At 35.5% G+C, this 20,687-nt stretch overlaps 2 protein-coding genes across 4 annotated transcripts in view; one reads left to right on the top strand and one right to left on the bottom strand.

Moving 5' to 3' along the window:
- Window positions 1-2,824, bottom strand: part of LOC145296070 (RING finger and SPRY domain-containing protein 1-like) — a 181,030-nt gene extending 178,206 nt beyond the window's left edge. The window contains exon 1 of the mRNA XM_080142191.1: window positions 1,856-2,824. The gene's annotated coding sequence lies outside the window, so the exon portion shown is untranslated. The remainder of the gene's footprint in view (window positions 1-1,855) is intronic.
- The window catches only part of LOC145296068 (cilia- and flagella-associated protein 90-like), a 64,615-nt gene that overhangs the window by 13,198 nt on the left and 30,730 nt on the right, over window positions 1-20,687 (top strand). The window contains exons 1-2 of one of the 3 annotated variants that reach the window (XM_080142167.1): window positions 944-1,043; window positions 6,336-6,463. In XM_080142167.1, the coding sequence (XP_079998293.1) occupies window positions 6,401-6,463 (63 nt within the window). In that variant the 5' untranslated portion in view covers window positions 944-1,043; window positions 6,336-6,400. Of the gene's footprint in view, window positions 1-943; window positions 1,044-1,362; window positions 1,508-6,335; window positions 6,464-20,687 lie in introns of those variants that run through there. The other 2 variants (XM_080142156.1, XM_080142178.1) reach the window with 2 other exon arrangements.

The raw sequence follows: 20,687 nt of genomic DNA, 5'->3' as shown, positions 1-20,687 counted from the left end.
GTCAAATTTCAACGATTTGACCTTTGAGAACTCTACCAAACTCCTCCAACAATTTTGTGTCTAAACAGTACTTGACATTTTAGATATTGGTTCCTTGGACATGGATTTAACTTAATAACGTGATTTGAGCAAAAAACAATAAATATTAAGGGGTCATAATAAGGGTCAAAGTTTTAAAAAATTACCGTTATTTTATTTATTTATTTTTTTTTTTTTTGCTCAGCATACACCTCCAAACACCCGGGCAGTCGGCCACCCATTGCTAGTTATTCTATAAAATTACCGTTATTTTTTTAAAAACATTTTTTTTCTCATTTAATTAACAGTACTGTACTGTATTGGGGGGCTTTTTTCTCTCTGTTGGAAATTGTTAACAATCGCCAAAATTACGCGGCATTAACTTTTTAGATAAGTTAAATTCCGTAAATTTTTCCCCAGCGTACCCAAACCTCCCCATGTTAAGAACGGCTTTCGGACTAAACACCCCCAACCTTGAAAGCCGTTCTTAACATGGGGAGGTAGGGGGTATTCCGAAAGCCGTTCTTAACATGGGGTGGTTGGGGATGTTTATACTACGCCTGGGGCAGGTCGTAAAAAAAAAAAATACCTTAAATTCAAATTTTACGCCATAAAAATTACGATATCTTTTGTTAATTAAATTGTTAGGTGAAAGTACAGAATAAAACCTTCCCCATGTTAAGCATGGCTTTCTAAATTATATCGTGTTTTGAAACGCTTATGTCCAAAGATCAGTGCTCGGAAAAAAATCAAGCTACCTAAAATGGATACGGTTGATTATAGAACGGAACGGAGCCAAGACACGAAAAATTATTTGATATTACATTTTTTTAAAGTATTTTTTTTTTTTTCGCGGTAACACAAGGGTAAATGTGTAGTTTAGCGGCCTAAATAAAACTAAAGTATTGTTTAATAAATATATGGTTTCGTTTTTCGTGTGTTGACTCCTTGACTCCCGTATCCACTTCCGGTAACTTGATTTTTCTGAGCATTGATCTTGGACATTACCCAGAAACCATACCCAGGTAGGTAGAAGAGTAATTTATCTTGCCTTTGGTAATATTTGTTATATATTTATTCTTGCCCACTTTTTCGATGTTTCTATTTATTTTGCACGATAACGTAATTCAACAATGTAAACTACAGAAATACCGATTTTTGTTGTTTTTTATTTGTTGTATTATTAAACATTCGATTAAAGTTACGTACATGTTATTAACGTCTTTTTTTATTTTTTTAACTTTACCAGGGAATTGTAATCGATGTTTTTTTATAAACACCGGTTTGTGTTGTGGTCACTGACTGGTCAGAGATTCCTCCCACCTCCGTTTTTTTGTTTCCAATGCCGAGTATACCCCCGCCCTTTAGGGGATGGCTGCTTCCACACACACACACACACACACACAAAACAAAAACAACAAATCTTGTGGCTACTTTGTCCTCGTGGTAAACAAGTAGAACAATTAAGTTGGTCAACTGATCTCCCCTCGTAAGTTTGAACAATTTATCTTCGAATTTAATGCTTAAATCTATAAACATGCACGAGAGAGATTATTCAGTCTATTTTATCCAATTGAATCTGAAGTTCAAATGAGTTTTGGAATTATTATAATTTATTAAGGTTAGATTCAAATTATTAACATGACTAGAGGCTTCTCTTCCTGTATTTTTATTTAATAACCAAATAGATTGTTTCTCAACAAGCAGTTTTTAAAAATAAAAATAAAAAGGGGGCATTAAAACAAGTGAGAATTCAAATTTTGCATTAAAAATAAAGTTCATAAATATAAATACAAAAATATTAAAGAACATAGTTATCGAAAATTCAATTTCTTACCTGCAATGAATATATAAATCCGTTTGTATTGCGTTCTTTTAACTAAGACGAAGTGTACGTATTTGTAGAATTTTTATTGAGGGAATATCTCAAACACAAATTTAATGTGTTCAATTTTTTTTTAAAGTAAAATGTTAGAGAATATATTTGATCTACTCGAGATCAATGGAGTTTTTGTTTGTCTTTTTTAATATTCCCCCCCAAGTGATTTTAATATTTGAAGAAATATCAAAATAAGGAAGACAAAGTTTGGAGGGGGGGTAGATCAGAATAACAATTGTAAAATATTATCAAATTAAACAAATAAAAAGATTTATCTTGCCTCTTTATTTATTTATTATTTTTAAAAAGAAATAGCCTTGGCAGAAAAAGAAAGAATCAAATTATTTTCCGGCTTTATGAGAAAGTAAAAAAAAAAAATATTAAAAGAAAAATTACGCTTTTTAATTTCTTTTCCCTTTTTTTAAGGAAAAATATGTAAATAAATGTACCAGTAAAAAGTTAAATCAAATTTAACTTTTTTTAAAAACATTTAAGCAAGATTGTTTTTGTATTTTAAAGAAAATAAAAATACTATCGTCATAGGAGAATAACTTTTTAAAAAAATTAAAACTTAAATTATTTCAGACTTTAAAAAATAAACAGATATCAACAGTCAACACATGAACGAAGAATGACACCCGTGTTGTGTAGAAGTTCTAGACACGACAGATATGAGATTATATTATAACTGCAAACACGAGTGTTGATTGTTAGTCAACAATCCTTGGCCCCCCTTTTTTTTTCTTCCTTTTTTCAGACTCTCGAACGCCGCTAAGATTTATACACTGACTCTATAAAGGTGTGTAAGTCTATCTATTAAAGATACAAACTATAATAAAACCCGGCATTATTATTAATGCAGCACTGCTTCATGGATTGACACTGGGAGCTGCCATATTTAATGTTTACATGAGGAATTCTGGGAAAACAGAAGCAGCGGCAGCTTTTACTGCTGTTGTCCACGCCTTTTTTTTTTTATTATTTTTTATTTTTATTTTTATTTATATATATATATATATATATATATATATATATATTACTTATATATATATATTACTTATATATATATATATATTTATATATATTACTTATATATATATATTTATATATTATATATATATATATTTATATATTACTTATATATATATATATATATATATTTATATATTACTTATATATATATATATATATTTATATATTACTTATATATATATATATATATTTATATATATTACTTATATATATATATATATTTATATATATTACTTATATATATATATATTTAAAATATATTTTAGTCATCGACATACAGACCTGTTTCGTTGTTTCACAACTCATCAGTGCCGCTAACACCTCTCCCAAGCCGAGGATCGAACCTAGAACCGTCGTGATGACAGTCGGCAGTCCTACCCCCTGACTACGGAATCGGTGGCCGAAATTAAACTGTCGGAATGCGTATTTAAATAAACATCCGTCCGCGACTCGTAGAGGTCTCAAACGTTTTGTTTGTAAACAAATTGCGAGCTTCGCATTATTTCAGCTAAATTAAGTAGCGAGTAAGATAATTTACGAGAGTGCTCTACCAAAGAGGGGAGCTTTATAAAATATAATATATATATATATATATTTATATATATTACTTATATATATATATATTTATATATATTACTTATATATATATATATATATATATTTATATATATTACTTATATATATATATATATTTATATATATTACTTATATATATATATATATATTTATATATATTACTTATATATATATATATTTATATATATTACTTATATATATATATTTATATATATTATATATATATATATATATTTATATATATTATATATATATATATTTATATATATTACTTATATATTTATATATATTATATATATATATATATATATATATTATATATAATATATATTTATATATATTACTTATATATATACATATATATATATATATATATATATATATATTACTTATATATATACATATATATATATTACTTATATATATATACATATATATATAGGAGCAAGTAGTTAATGAAACATGTTAAAAACATTTAATTTGAAAAGGAAACACTAAATAAGTGGATAGTCCTTAATCCGCGGAGTTTCGAAGAAATATTTTCCTTCTCATCAGAGGGTAGGATTTGCAAAATGGCAAAATGCGGGATCGGATTTTGCTTATATATATATATATATATATATATATATATATATATATATATATATATATATATATATATATATATATATATATATCAAAAGAATACTCGTCACAGGTTGGATAAAATTAATTTACCAAACAATAGTTTTGCTCCAATTTTATGTTCCCCCATATGAAGATTAAAATTAAGATATAACGTTGCTAAACTTTATTCCAATTTTGACCAAAATTCATTGCATGATTTGATTCTAGAAAACATCTAAAATTTAAGGGGTGTACCGTTATTACTTATCCCGGGCAAAGTTGAAAACTCTGCTGATAGATTCTCATGAATCATTTATCAAGAAAAATTTTAATTCTCAGGCACTAAATTGAAAAACCCCAGCTGAGAAAACAAAAGGTATGTTACCAAAGGCAAGATAAGTTACACAGATCAACTCGAGGTGTGATTGATGATTTATTGAAGAATAAATTCTCGCAGTTAAACTAATATTTTCCTGATAATGGGAAAGTTATTTCGGTAAAGAAAGGGAAAAAGATTATCAATTTAGGAAATAATAGAAAAACCAACAGCCCATATGGAAGAGGAAGAGAAGGATAGAGTGATTTTGAAAGGAGAGAGAGAGAGTAAGATAACATGATTATTAGATGAAAAAAAGAAGATTATGTAGAGAAAAGTCATTGAGGTAGAAAGAAGGACAATCGATGAGTCAATAAAAGCAGGGGTTCTGGGACGATCACATCACTTTAGGGGTTTGCTTATTAGCATCCCTGATAAAATAATTGATTGCTAACCGAACTTGAAGGACAGAATAAATAACAAAGCGTCTTTTAAAAACAAAACAACAAAAGGTTGGACTGTGTTCGATTTGAAAAAGCAGTAGAAAGTTCTTTGGGATTATAGGTAAGACAACCTTTGTTGACTCACAGGTTGGGCAGCAGTTAGCTTCAGTGAAAATCCTCTATGGTCTAATGTCCAGTGGACGGGGACGAGAGGTGTTTGTTTTCGCTGCTTGCCGGTTTCTTTCTGCTTGCTGACCAAGGTTTCCAAAAGCATTAAAAAAAGCTCCTTAGGGGACAGATAACTCAATGCGCTCACCCAGCTGATTAGTTAGTATGTGGCCGAATCACTCAGCAGAGGGGGGGGGGCATTGATTCACAATAGAAAATAGATTTTTATTTGTGACTACTACAGATTCCTTTACATATTCTGATGAATCCATGCTAGTGTCAGTTGCAAATTACTTGGATTTTGGGATCGATATTACCAACCAAACTTCACCCAGAGAACTTAGAAGAAATGTTATGTTGAAAACAAAATTCTAAAGTAGGGGTCTCCAAGCTATAGCCTGTGGGCCAAATCTGGCCCTCCAAAATCTTCAATCCAGCCTGCAGAGATCTTATTGAAAATATGCAAATATTAAGGAAATCTTTAAAAATGTAAATGTGTGAAAATAGTATGATGGTTTTTCTTTTTGTTCAGAAAATGATTAAAAGAATGAAAAACAGTTTTACTAAAAAGTAAAGTTAATGAGGAAAACATTATAAAACACGTCTAGGTCATATTTTTATTTTGGCCTACATAGCTCTAAAAGTCAACAATTTGGCCCTCTGTTTGAAAACTTTGGAGACCTTTGCTCTAAGCTGATCCAAAAACATTTTCTTAAATCAGAAGGCTATTGTTTTCTCTGATACAAACATTTAGAGAAGAGGTAGCTAATATAACCGACATAATGACAGCAGAAATACACAAACTAGACAGCATTGTACAGAGATATTTTCAGCTGTTGGCCATAACAAATAGGGTGCACCAGACAGGGTAACAATTAATGATATTATTGGAGCATGTGTGCACACAGTTGGATATGTTGTTGTTAGAATACTTGTCACCAAGTAAAATGATTCTGAGAAGATTGTGGGAAATACAGACTAGTTACCCCATAGTAGATCCCAATGAGCGATTGGGGAAATATTATAATGCATTGGGATGTGTCACATTATTGGGAGGAAATATTATAATGCATTGGGATGTGTTACATTATTGGAAGGAAATATTATAATGCGTTGGGATGTGTTACATTATTCGAAGGAAATATTATAATGCATTGGGATGTGTTACATTATTTGAAGGAAATATTATAATGCATTGGGATGTGTTACATTATTGGAATGAAAACGTGTTAGTTTCTGTTCTGCTTTTGCATCGGAATAGTACATTTGAAATTTTTTTTTTTTTTTTGCTTGTCAGAGAAAGATGGATCAACCGGTCTCTGAATACAAGGTTGAGACTTAAACATCGCAAGAACAAAATTTATGCTGTTGACGAATGATGAAGCAAGTAAATGTAAAACAGATTCTCAGAGGATGTGTGGGTCGGTGAGTTTAATTTATATAACAATCCATTATGAGTTATTGAGTTATCTAGAGTCTGTCACAGAAGAACGGTAATAGTCACACCCCTATTGTTAATTATAAAGCTATCCATGGGATGTGCATTCTTTGGGGCCTCGATTTTCCTGCCTTGTTCTTACCAGGCAAAGAAAGAGTTTGAAGGTAAGGAATCTTTTCTAGGTTTGGTTGGGACCCATGCCAGTCGATGGATAGGGTTATGGGAGGCCATAGTGAAGGAATTCCCTAATGTTATATTACAAAAGATGCCTAAATTATTGAGGCCAATGCAAAGAATTGGTTCTGAGTAGTTAAAATTTCAATTAAAACAATTGGACACTGTAAGTTCAAATAAATATTGTTAATGGAATTAGCTGGCCAGCGGTAGGGATCATTATAATTGTAATAATATTAGTAATTATAGAGGATGCTACGAAGATGTAAGAGAAGATTAAGTAACCACAAAACAATGACAATAAAGAGGGATACCAATGAGTGCACACTATTGAAGTCCAGATAGCATGCATTATTATTACCATTACTGAAAAAAAAAAAAAAAAAAATGACCAAGTAATTGTAAAGGTATTGAGGGCCCTTGTAGAGGGAAGATGGATCAACCGGTCTCTGAATTCATGATATCAAGAGCATGGGTCGAAACACCTTTCTCTGACAAGCAAAAAAAAAATCAAAAATATGCATCAGCAAACAGGTATAACTCCGGAACAATTACAAACGTTTAGAATAAAAGATTTTATTAACCAGAAAAAAAAAATCATTTCTTATGTGCTAGAGGTGCAAGTCAGAGTTCTTGAATGTGCTGTCTCCCCACGTGGAGGAAATTAAAACGATTGGAGTCTGTTAATGATACAGTGAGATAGGTATCTTTTATAAGGCAAAGATTTGGGAACATTCTTTGAATGGGAAAAGAATATCACTTAATTGTGAATGCATGACTGATAGTTTTTAAGTGACTGAAGAAATCCTTTGGGACTGAGGAAAATATCAAGTTAGCGTAATTTAACAAAAAAAAACTTTACAAACGTTGAATACTGCTGAGAAATAGTTTATAAGCATAGAATATCCATTCATTTTTGCTGGTGTAAGCTTCCTTAATGAGAAATAGAATATTTCGTTCATTTGCAGTTTTTATCCAACACAGTGAACTGTGCTGATTAGTAGTTGAGTACGCATGGTGATAATTTGGAGCCGGTTATTTAGTCTGCGGAAAACTGTCTCAGGGTATCATTGCTGAGACTTGCGGAACGGCTGTCTGAATTTGGTAGTCCTTCACCGTCCTTTGAAGTTAGATTTCAGCGGTATTACAGGTGGCAACAATAGTATTTTAAGAGAACTCTGTCTGGTCTTTGGTATTTTTGACAATGTCATTTAACATCTGATAGATGGACTGTTTAAATTTTTGCAGGTTCGTGCTTTTATGAGCTTTCTGAAACATTCTAACCTGTTTACTGTATTCATACATGAAGAGGTAAAAATGTAGTCCCAACTTTTTGTGTGTCAAGGTGACACATTACAATCGTATTTCTTTGTGCGATAAGGGTTGCGTGGGTGTTCGGTGGCACAATGAAAATGTTCCCGCAATGAATATATACTGGTCATACAAATTAATGTGACAAGCGACTTGCGTAAGCTGGTCACTACACCCTCACTAATAATGAACTGAAAAAAAAGGAGGAAGGAATCTTATTTGCATGCCTAGACATTGTATTTATTGTCGTTTTCTTCCAACACAAAGAATTATAAGCTGTCTCCATGCACACATACAACTATATAGCAATCTATATAAAGGAATCTAAATGAACACTTTTGCATGTTGAATGAACAATTAATCAAATAAGTTTTTAGTGATTTTATATATATATATATATATATATATATATATATATATATATATATATATATATATATATATAAGTGTAAGCCATGTTTAGTTTCAGAACAGTTTTCGATGGTTTGTTGTTCTACACAAGTCCTGGGAGTTGATTGGTTCACAGTAGACAGTTCTTGAGTTGGAATCCACAGAGCAAAATATTTTTCCCGTGTTGACACAAAAAAAACATATGCGAAATTGCTACAGAAAGGTTTAATATTTATGGAGCAATTCTGGTTTCTGATTGGTTAGTAACAAGACGTGAATTAATTTGATTCGTCAGTTCCTAGCAGCATCGTTTATAAATAGAATCTCCTGACTGTGCGAGATCATACCCCATTATAGTATTACTATGATGGAATGTGTCTCCTAGCAGCTTTGGCTGCAGGGAAACAGAGTAGTAGTACTCATCAGGGATCCATTCTTGACGCTTAGCCCGACAGATAAGGGGCCGGGAACCGGCCCAGCACTTGTCGGACTGAGTTTCACCGCTTGGGTATCACCTAGGAGGTCCACCCTCTCAGGCCTTGCCACCCGGCTTTGGGGTGGGGCAAGTTTATTACTTGTCGCCTGAGGCACCCCTACCGGGGAATGCCGATGGGAGTGTCCAGACAATTTTTGTTGAGGCAAGAGTGCCCCTCCTTTAGGAGAGCTTGCCTAATCTGCACTTTCCGGCCTTGTGCCACATTTTGCTGCAGTGCACTGCGAATAAATAACTACCGCATTATAGTAAAAAATATTGTAATATCCCCCCTAATTTTTATAATGGGGAAGTCCCTTTGGTTCATTCTGCTCAAAAATAAATATGTATTTTTATATTCAATTATACATAACAAAATTAGAAATCATTTGGATCTTAAAATTTTAGCATGTAAAAAGACGCCATTTTTAATCGTGTTCAAATGTACAGAGAAGAGAAATAAAAGAAAAATGGAATGTATTTTTACCTTAAAAAGGGATGGGTATGTGAAAAAGAAGCCATTTCTTAAATTTGATTATGCAATTTTGTTAAAAAAAAAAACGATTACATATATACATATAAATAAGTAAACATACACGCAATATGTAACCCGTTTAAAAAGAGTTTTTTTTGTTTTGTTTTATTAATTAAAACAACGCAAAGAAAAAATAGGTAATTTTTTAAAAATAAGAAAAAAAACTAATGTGCACTAAAAATAAAAGTCAATTGTAATTTATGCACGCCTTAAAATAAGCATCTAAAAAGTATTTAGCGAAAAAAAAATTCGCCCAGAAAATGTTTGCCAAAAAATGATGCAAAAATTATTTGTCAAAGAGGAAATTTGCAAAAAAAGGTTTTAAAAAAGTGACTTTTTTATTTTTTATTATTATTATTATTATTTTTATTTCAGTAAAAGTATTAGTTATGCATTAGTAGGTTAAAGTGTTAATACAAACAAAATGGATGGAGTTTAACATCTTGCCCAGGACTAATTATTTTTTTTTTTGTAGAAATTTATATACATACAGGCCCGTGAAAAAATGATTCAGTTGAATCCCCCAACAAGTTTTGAAGAAAAACACTTTAACTTTATTCTTGTTGCAGGTTTTGTGAATACATTAACAATGTTTTGTTCTGATGATATGTAATTCAAAATAATGGATTCCTTTTTCACCTCGTTTTTTATGAAATGGTATTTTATATCTATATGCTTGGATCTTTGGTTGATTATCGTGTTCTGTGCTAAGACTATACTGGCTTGATTATCACAATTAATTACTTTGAGGTTTTTAGTTAATACTAGCTCTAAAATAGTCTTTAAGATATTTTTAAGGTAGAGTGCTTCCTGGGTCGTGTATGTGATCGCAATAAATTTTGCTTCACACGTAGAGAGAGATACAATCTGTTGCTTTTTAGATTTCCATGAAATAAAAGGACCATTTTCTGATAGTCTGAAACAATATTCAGATATACTTTTTCGATCTTCGTCGTTTCCCCAATCTGAATCTGAAAACCTTCTAATTTTAGGGGATTTTTTGATTTTCTAAATACTAACTTTTGTTCTTTAGTTCCTTTTAAATAACAAAGGACTTGTTTAGCTCTGTTTAAATCCTTCATTGTCGGTCTTGATAATTTTTGTGACAGTTTTGTTACTGTATAGCATATGTCGGGTCTGGTCGCAGTCATTAAATATACAAGACTGTCTATGATTTCTCGGTATAATTTATCGTCTATTATTTCAGATTCTGTGTGTATATTTTTATTAATATCATTTTCGACCAGTGTAGAGCGTTTCTTGCACTCTCCCATTCCAAATTTTAATAGTATTTTGTCAATGTATCTCGATTGATTCATTGTAATAAGTCCTTTCCTTTGAGTAAATTCTATCCCCAAAAACCAGGATATTTTGCCAAGATCGGTCATTTTGAATCTTTTATTTAATTTGTTCTTAACATCGGTCAACATTGTGTTACAATTTGATGCGATTAAAATATCATCAACCCATAAAACCAAAACCAATAGTTTATTGTCTTTGTGTTTGGTATATAAACAGGGGTCTACAGCGCTTTGTTTAAATTGTTGTTTAATCATATAATCATGAAATACTGTATTCCAACACTGAGCACTCTGCTTTAGACTGTACAATGACTTAAGTCGCCACACGCTATTTTTATTTTTCATTATAAATCCCTCTGGAGGGGTAATATAAATTTCACAATCTATTGGGGGCATTCAAACAAGCATTTTTTATGTCCATTTGATGGATATTTAGGTCATATTTTCATGGCTATTTTTCATTCATTACAATGTTCTGAATTAATTGCTTCGTTAAAGCTTTTTGGCATATTTTCCATGGAATAGCAATAGTCGATTTGATAATCTTTTATATTGTCGACCACAAAAAAATCGCGTCGCCTTCTATTTCTTTTGGGATATCTTTTGATTTTAACATCATCATTTTGTCTTTAAAATTAAACATGTCTATGAATTTTACACATCGGATTCTTTTTATTTTATTTTTCTCTGGAAAAAATACTAAATTGGCTGGACTGTTTTTATCGTATCCAAGAAATATACCTCTGTCGGTTTTGATATTTAATTTACTCTTTTTATCTATATATACGAAGCAAGTTGAACCAAATATATGCATTCGACTTAAATTAGTTTTTTTTACCACAGAAAACTTCATATGGGGTTTTAGATAGTGTTTTGTCAAAGCACCTGTTGGGTATATAGGCAGCAAACATAAGTGCGTATGTCCAGAGGTTTTTGGGAAGTTTTGATTCAATGAGTAGACATCTTGCCATTTCAAAAAGTGTCCGCCATGCTCATTCCGCAGTCACGTTTTGGTGTGGCAACCTAGGAACTGATTTTTCATGCTTGATATGATGGTTAATTACTTAATTTACTTCACCATAGGGAGCCATGTCGGCTAAATATTTTTTAGTTGCTAGCATGGTATCAGATTTGTTCTTCAAAAAGTACACCATTATTAAACCTGAATGGTCATCTACGAAATTCAACACATATCTATAATGTTCTCTGGCCATCGGTTCCACGGGACCGTTCAAGTCACAATACACCACTGATAGGATTTTCTTGGCCTTCTTGTCTGGTATATTGTTTTGATAGTTTGTAATTTTCCCCTGCGTACAGACATCGCATTTGAAGTTTTTGGATGTTTGTATTTTCATTCCATCAACTACAGTCGGCAACTTTTTGATATCAGGAATCTTGCAGTATCCAAGAATTTTATGCCATGTCTGTAGATCATGGCAGGCGGTTTTCGATGGGACTACGCTATTTAAATAGTCTTCCATTTTCTTTAATGTTGAATACAGTTCCATTCGGGTATACCAGTTTTAATTTAGTAGGGCTAACGTTTATATTTGCACCTTGTTTTGTGGCAGCTTGTACAGAAAATATATTTTGTTTAAAGTTCGGGATTAGAAGAGCATTTTCTAGAATACAGAAACATAGTTCACCTATATTGTTCCTTAGCAAGATTTTAGCATCGCCTCTTTTCAAAATGATATCATTTGCTCGACTCCTGTCTGCTAGTTCTACAAAATGATTTTGAGGCTTAAAGTTGGGATCAAAATTGATAAAATCAGATTCTTTTGTAATCACATCTGCTGTTGCATGACAATCAACAAGAAAATTATTGTTTGTTGAAACGTTAAACGTACATAAAAATATGAATGTATGTTCCCTAACGGAGCTCTCCACATTTTTAATGGAGTCGCCCTTTAAAGTCCTGTATCTATATGGCAAGACCCCGGGCAGCACCAGATGGTCTTGCTTGACAAATAGAGGAAGAGAGGGCAGAAGAGGGGGGGGTCTGATTGGGACAGGGCAGAAATGTCTATGGGATTTTGACAAGATAAGAGAAAAAAAACAAAGAATAATTGTTTTTATCTCATTGTCATTATATATCTGTTAACATGAAAGGTTGTTTTTAAAACCTCTGCTGAGAGATTTGAAGAGATCCAGAGATTCTTGGATGATTAAAGCTGACAGCTTGGAATGGGGGTCAAGGGTAAAGGTCGCCGCCAACCATTGTTCGACCTGGGGTGACTAATCATCCCTAATTTGATAATAAGTTAACACCTCAGTGCAAATGAGGGTTAAAATTTGGTAGAGATAAGTTCGACAGGAGGAGTAGAAATTAGGGGAACAGAGAGAGGGAGGAAATTCAAAAGAAAGAAAAGAAAAAGGGAGTAAAAATTAATAGGATAAAAGAAGAGAGGGAGAGGAAAAGAAAAAGAAAGAATAACACCAAAAAGGTAGAGGGAGGAATTACTGATTTGATAAAAATGAGACACTTGGCTAATCGGCGTCTTCTTTTCGCTCTGGTTGGCAGAAGCTTGTCGTGATAAAACAACTGAAGGAAGAGGCCCTCTGAAAACTAGCCGAGATCATCACCAGTAGAAGAGAAAAAGGCACCTGCATCTAGAATCATTGCTTAAAATTAGCGAAAAAAAAAATAGTGATTTTTAATGACCTGAGTTTTCCTTTCTGCACGACATGTATGCTGAATTTATTGTCAATAATGTAATTTGTGATACAGAAAACTTCCCTGGCGTTGTTGATCATTTAATACTTGCAACTTGTGAAGAATGACCCATTTATTTCAGCTGCCAGAACCCTGATCTTCAAGCTGCAACAGCGAGAGACGCCTGCTAGCCAGTTACAGCGCCTGTGAGGGAATCCGACTAGAGAACCTGACGCAGACGATCACCTAGCCGCATCCAGGTATTGCCCGGACTTGGGGTTGTGAGCGCTGTAAACCCTGAGTATTAGCAGGCTGATTTCCGAGGGTCTGAGAGAGACAGGTGCATGTTGAGGGGTCCAGTACTCGACAGAGTAGAGGTGTGGCCACACGCACTTAGAGTTAGTGCACGTTGCCTTATATCGTGCGTGCACGGCCTGTGGGTACCGTTGGAGTTACATCTACATTGGAAACTCTTGTGATTAGGTCGTCCACAATTATAGCAAATAATTTTTGTACTTTTCTTAGGAGAAAAATTGTTTTTGAAAAAGTTGCAGTTTTTATTCCCGGCATGGGTATAATTTAATTTTGGTGTTTTTATGTGTGTATTTTTAAATTTCATGATATTTGTCGATTCGTTTTTTTCTATGATCATTTTTTCAGTTTCCTCGTAACTTCTGAGTGCTACCTTGAATTGGCTAAAAGTCATGGGTTTTTCTTTCTGGGTTATGACAGTAGTAAATGGCTTGAAATCACTCAGTAATTCCTTAAGGACCATGGAAATTAACAGACTGTCGCTTATAACTTCAGACATTTTTTAAAGAATTTGCAGTCGTTTCAACTCATAATATAATCAGTAATGGTTTCGGTTTCCATTCGTTTTAGAGAGGTCAGTTCAGTATATAAAGAAATAATTTTGGGTTTTCCTTTCGATAAATAATGCTCTCTCAATATGTTCAATGCTTTGCAGCCATTGTCCAGGGCTTCTCTCATTACCAGTGATAGACTTTGGTCATCTAAGCACTGTATTAATTCCGTAAACACAGTTGCATTCTTTTCAATGAAGTCGGGGTCGTTTCTGTTTTCAGGTTGTATTTGAAGTACTTTGTGTAGCTTTTGAATTCATATATATCCTAAAAATTTCACTTGCCACAGTTCGAATTTTGATTCGGATCCATCGAAATAAAGACGCACGCTGGGCCCATAACCTCTAGAAGTGTAAGCCATGTTTAGTTTCAGAACAGTTTCCGATGGTTTGTTGTTCTACACAAATCCTGAGAGGTGACTGATTTGCAGTTGTAGAACAACGAACTATCAGAAACTGTTTCCGATGGTTTATTGTTCTACACAAGTCCTGGGAGTTGACTGGTTTGCAGTAGACAGTTGGAATCCACAGAGCAAAAGATTCTTCCCATGTTGGCATGAAAAAAACATATGCGAAATTGCTACAGAAAGGTTTAATATTTATGGAACAATTCTGGTTTCTGATTGGTTGGTAACAAGACGTGAATTAATTTGATTCGTCAGTTCCTAGCAGCATCGTTTATAAATAGAATCTCCCGACTGTGCGAGATCATACCCCATTATAGTATTATTATGATGGGACGTCTTCTCAATTATTAAATCATTTCTCTCTGAGGTTCATAAGAGTAATGGTTGATGGGAAGAAATCAGAAGCTCAATATTAATGCTGGAGTCCCTCAGGGGTCCATCCTTGGCCCAACTCTCTTCCTGATCTATATTAATGATCTTCAAAATCACATCCTTATATCATTCGTAGACATCTATGCTGATGAGTCTACTATCTATGGTAGCACATCTAAGACCGTTGTTCGTTTTAACTGAACAAAAAATATATGAATAAACACAATTGCCCAATTATGTTTACACATTTATTATACACTGACAAACATTTAAACAACAATAAAACACAATACAATAGCGACAGTTCGATAAGACTCACCGACTGGTGGAAAAAGTTCTCAGAGCTCACCTCGTGGTGGAATGAAGGTTCTCCTCTACTTGAGAGGGAAAGGCAACACGTCTGCCCTTGACCAAAGGGAAAAACCAACCAGCCTTAGAGCAGGGGCAGATTACTCCTCCCCGGTGTCCTCTAATTTTTAGTCCCCTACAACACTCCTCCCCAAAATACGGAGTACTTATAATTGAATGTTGTGAGAGGATTGTTTTTTTGTTTTTTTTTTTATGTAGAGACAAAGTCTCTTAAATGGGCAGGCCATTTTACCTGTCTGCCCGTACATGTTTTTTTATAAGGGCGTTTTTCCAATGTCACTTCAACTGGCATCCTTTGTGAGGGATCTACTTCTAAATATGCATCCTCGAGTGTTGCGGGTTTCAACCTGTCAATTGAGATATTTTGTTCTTCGTCCTTAATGAGGACACTGAAATACTTCTTGTTTTTCTTGTTGACTTTAAAAGGTCTGCGGTACGGTGGTTGCAGGGTATGCGACCTAGCTGTATGTGTGCATGTCTCTAGTGCCTTTGGCACATATGTGTTAGCGCACTTGTTTATTCCTGATGGAGAATATGCTATTTTAGCCATGGTGCTTGTCAGTCTATCAACAAATGATGCAGGGTCCCAAACTTTATTTGGTGTATCACAAAATTATTGTGCTGGCAGGCGTAGTGTGGTACCACACAGTGCTTCTGCTGCTGAGCAATTCATATCCTTCTTCACTGCTGTGCGCAAACTCAGCAAAATTAGAGGAAGGTGTTCTAACCACTTTGTATTGCTGGTAAGCACTGCGCGTAAAGAGGCCTTTAAGCTGCAGTGTAGACGTTCGACTACTTCGTTTGCTTGTGGATGGTATGCTGTCGTGTGTATACTTCTGGTGCCCAAAAGTCCTGAGAGTTTATGAAACAGTTCGGACTCGAACTGTCTACCTCTGTCAGTTGTCACATTTTCCGGGACACCGAATCTTGCTACCCATCCAGCAAGGAAAGTTCTGGCTGTTGTGTATGCTGTCATATCCGGCATTGGTAAGACTTCAAATCACCTTGAAAATCTGTCGACACATGTCAAAAGATAGCATTGGCCTTCACATGTCGGAAATGGACCAGTGATGTCGAGGTGTATGTGCTTGAACCTCTCATCAGGTGCTGGAAATGTGCATAGTGGTGCACGTGTATGTCGACCGACATTGGCCTTTTGACACTGCACGCACTTCTTTGTCCATTCTCGCACGTCTGCTTTCATCCTCGGCCAGACATACCTGTCTGTCATCAAACGTATCGACGCATTGGCCCCTGGGTGTGATAACCCGTGTACCACGTTGAATATGTCTTTCCTTAAGGATGCTGGAACATATGGGTGCAGTTTGTTAGTGCTGATATCACACACTATTTTTCTAGGGCCGTTGGGGTGTGCCATTTTCACCAGCTGCAGTGATGTTCCATTATTCTGCAGAAGCTTCTGCAGGTGCTCATCTTTTTCTTGCTTCGACGGAAGGTCCCAATGTGAAGGAGTTTATTCCTCGTGACAGTGTATCTGCTGGTATATCGTCAGCTCCCTTCACGTGTCTGACATCCGACGTAAACTGTAGGATATAGTCCAACTGACGAACCTCTCGAGGAGAGTATTTGTCTGAGGAGGACTGCAGAGCGCCTAATAGAGGCTTGTGGTCAGTCACCAAATAGAATGGCTGTCCCTCTAGGAGCTGCTGATAATGTCTTATTGCGGAAAACGAGGCCAACAACTATCTGGAAAATGTGCTATAGCGTGTTTCTGCGTCAGTCAATTTCCTGGAGAAGAAAGAAATAGGTCGCCAGTTCCCATTACATTTTTGCTGCAGGACCGCTCCAATTCCAGTTTCAGATGCATCTACTGCCAGGCAAAGTTCACTATCGGGTTGAATGTGGGACAGCTTTGTGGTGTCTTCTAACATGGCCTTTACTTTGTTGAATGCTGCTATTGCTTCCTCCGATAGTGTAATGTTGCAGTTTTTCACATTTGTCAGCATACCTGTCAACGGCAAAAGTACTTGGGCAACATGAGAGAGAAACCTACGATAGAAGTTAACTAATCCTAAAAATTGCCGCAAATGTCTCATTGTAGCAGGGATAGGGAAATCTCGGATGGACTTGACTGTCTCTGGGGATGGGGAAATTCCCTTCTCTGAAATATGGTGCCCCAAAAATATAACCTCGGATTGACCAAAAGTACATTTCGATGGATTTAAAACAACACCATATTGGTTCAGGCGATTGAATACTTGGTGCACATGATCTATGTGTTCCTGCCTATTCCTGCTAGCAATGAGGACGTCATCTATGCATGCACACACAAATGGCAAGTCTTGCAGAACCTGGTCTATAAAACGTTGGAACGTTTGATCTATGTTGCATAAACCAAATGGAACACGCAAAAATTCAAACATTCCAAACGGTGTGGTAATTGCCGTTTTGGGAATATGTTCGGGCTCCACAGGGATCTGGTGGTATGCCCGAATAAGGTCTAATTTAGTAAAGACCTTATTATTCTGGGCCACTGCTGTTATATCTTGGATATGTGGTACTGGGTACCTATCCGGTTTCATAGTGGCATTTAAAGCTTGGTAGTCCCCACATTCCTGCCATGCATTTGGACCCTTACTAACAAGATGAAAAGGCGAGGCCCATTCACTATTTGAAGGACGAACTATGCCAAGCTGCATCATCTGCTGAAATTCTGCTTTCGCAGCCTTTATTTTTTCAGATGTTAAACGTCTGGCTTTACAATGGACGGGTGGGCCTTTTGTCTCAATGTAATTAGTTACAGTGTGTGGTAACACTTCCTTGTGAAAGGAGGGGACCGATATTGAAGGATATTCCTTCAACAGACTAAGGAAGGCTTCGTCCTGGTCTGCATGTGCTACCTGTGGACCTAATGGTGTGTCAGTCCCCACCACCCCACATGCTGCAAGTTGTGTGCTTGGATCTCGGAGACACTGGCCTGACATATTTACTACCAGGCCAAATGCTTGCAGAAAGTCAGTACCCAGTATAGCACTGCTTACGTCAGCCACTATGAAAACGTGGATAAACGATCTGCGTAAACCCAAGTTAAGGTCCATGCACCTCTCCCCATAAGTCCGTATTATCGAACCGTTTACAGCTTGCAGTGTAAATTTACAGGGAGGAGACGTTTTGTCCACTGATGTTGCCGGGATAAGGAAAACTTGTGCCCCACTGTCCACCAAAAACGAGATGCCTGTATTTTTATCTACAACATAAAGTAGGCTGCCAGAGCAGGATGCACTGACAGTTGATGCCACTCGGTTTAGGCTTTTCCCTGCCCCTTATAGTTGCAAGGTGGAATACAAGAGTTGGCATTTTCGCCAAATCTCTTGTGCTTCCAACAAATAGCTTCTTGCTTGCGTTCTCGGGACTGGCTGTGACCTCCTCTGCTGCCATGTCCCTGCTTCTGTTTTAATGATAGTGTGGCGATGTCTTCCACCATTCTGTCCATACGGGCTTCCAACCATTTTTGGCCCTCCATTAATTTTTCCAGAAGCTCGTCTCTTCCAGAGGTCTTCACACTGGATAGTGCAGACGATTGTGTGGATAATATGTCTGCAATGTGATCTGCTATGACGGCGAGTTGTTCCACCGGTGTGGACTCGTCCTGAGCAGCGATAGCCACCTTATACTCCGTCGGGATTAGTTGGAGGAAAATATGCTTAACGATGCTTTTATCCATCGCACCTTCAGCTAATTTTTGTAACCGTTTTAGAAATCGGGACGGCTTGCTATCTCCTAGGGTCTCTTGTTCCAACAACTGCAAAATGCACTTATGTGTGGAAACAGTCACAGCAGTTGTGACTCTCTCCTTAAGTACATTGTACGGCTTTTCTGTAGGTGGATAGATTATTAACTCTTCTTACCTCAGTAATTGTATCCTGAGGTAAAATGGATGCGACGTAACAGAATTTCTCTGCCTGGTTGTCAATCGATTTTTGTTTGAAAAATAAATCGAGTTGAGCAAAAAACAAAGCAGGGTCGTCGCGAACTAATGAGGCATTAACGTTACAAGTTGTCGCCATTTTAAAAAAAAATATATTTATTTATCTATTTATTTATTTTACCGCACTGGAAACTACAACAGTCTAGCAGCAGGGCATGGAAAGAAAGGAATAGTAATAATACAACACGGAGGGTAATGGGGCACAGAGACAGAACGCAACGTACTCGCCCATATCAGTCAATCCTGTATCAGGCGCCGAATTAGACAGGAATACCGACAGCCGTTTCAGGAACGAAATTTTCCTATAAGGGATAATTTAGTTTAAAAAAAAAACTTGTTGCATCTGTTGTGCACGATTAAAACAAACCCGTAGTTCTATCCTTATTCTATCGACAAAAATATGTAAAGAATAGAAGAAAAATTGTGTTGCTATCTTAATTGCGCAACCCTACAAATTTTTATTTAGGGAATAATAATTAGAATTCTAGAAATAAAATTTACATCCTAACTTTTTCTTATTGTTCATAAAAATATTATTTTACTTTTTTTTTTTAACAGAACTTATTATGTATGTGCGTGTACATATATATTTTCTCAGAGTCACCAATTTGTTAGTTTTAACTAAACAAAAAATATATGAATAAACACAATTGCCCAATTACGTTTACACATTTATTATACACTGACAAACATTTAAACAACAATAAAACACAATACAATAGCGACAGTTCGATAAGACTCACCGACTGGTGGAAAAAGTTCTCAGAGCTCACCTCGTGGTGGAATGAAGGTTCTCCTCTACTTGAGAGGGAAAGGCAACACGTCTGCCCGTGACCAAAGGGAAAAACCAACCAGCCTTAGAGCAGGGGCAGATTACTCCTCCCCGGTGTCCTCTAATTTTTAGTCCCCTACAACATAAACGACCAAGTTCTCTCTGATTCTCTCTCCTCTGATCTTGAGCAAGTGGTACAATGGGGAAAAAGGTGGCTTGTTACTTTTAATGCATCTAAAACCAAGCTTTTATCTTTACATCATCAACACTCTGATCCACATCTGGCATCAATTGAAATGAATGGCTCTCGTCTTGGGGAGGCGTCATATTTTGACAAGCTTCTGGGTTTGACCTTTACTCCTGGTTTTCATCTTTGGGAAATTCTATGTTTTGACAAGCTTCTGGGACTGACCTTCACTCCTGATCTGAAATGGAGCATCAAATCTGTTGCCAAGATTGCTGGAAAAATGGTTGGATTACTCTACCACTTTAGTAGGTATCTCATTGTCGATGCAATCCTTTATCTGTATAAGAGCCAAGCACGATACAAACTTCTATTTGTATAAGAGCTAGGTAGATCTTAAAATGGAGTATTGTTGCCACATTTGGGCAGGAGTACACCCTATTCAGCTTTGATA

The sequence above is a fragment of the Euprymna scolopes genome, chromosome 2, assembly GCF_053919585.1.
Source record: "Euprymna scolopes isolate OS-2025 chromosome 2, ASM5391958v1, whole genome shotgun sequence".
NCBI lineage: Eukaryota > Metazoa > Mollusca > Cephalopoda > Sepiida > Sepiolidae > Euprymna > Euprymna scolopes.
Note: the sequence above shows the minus strand (reverse complement) of the source record. Positions and strands in the feature narration are given on the sequence as shown.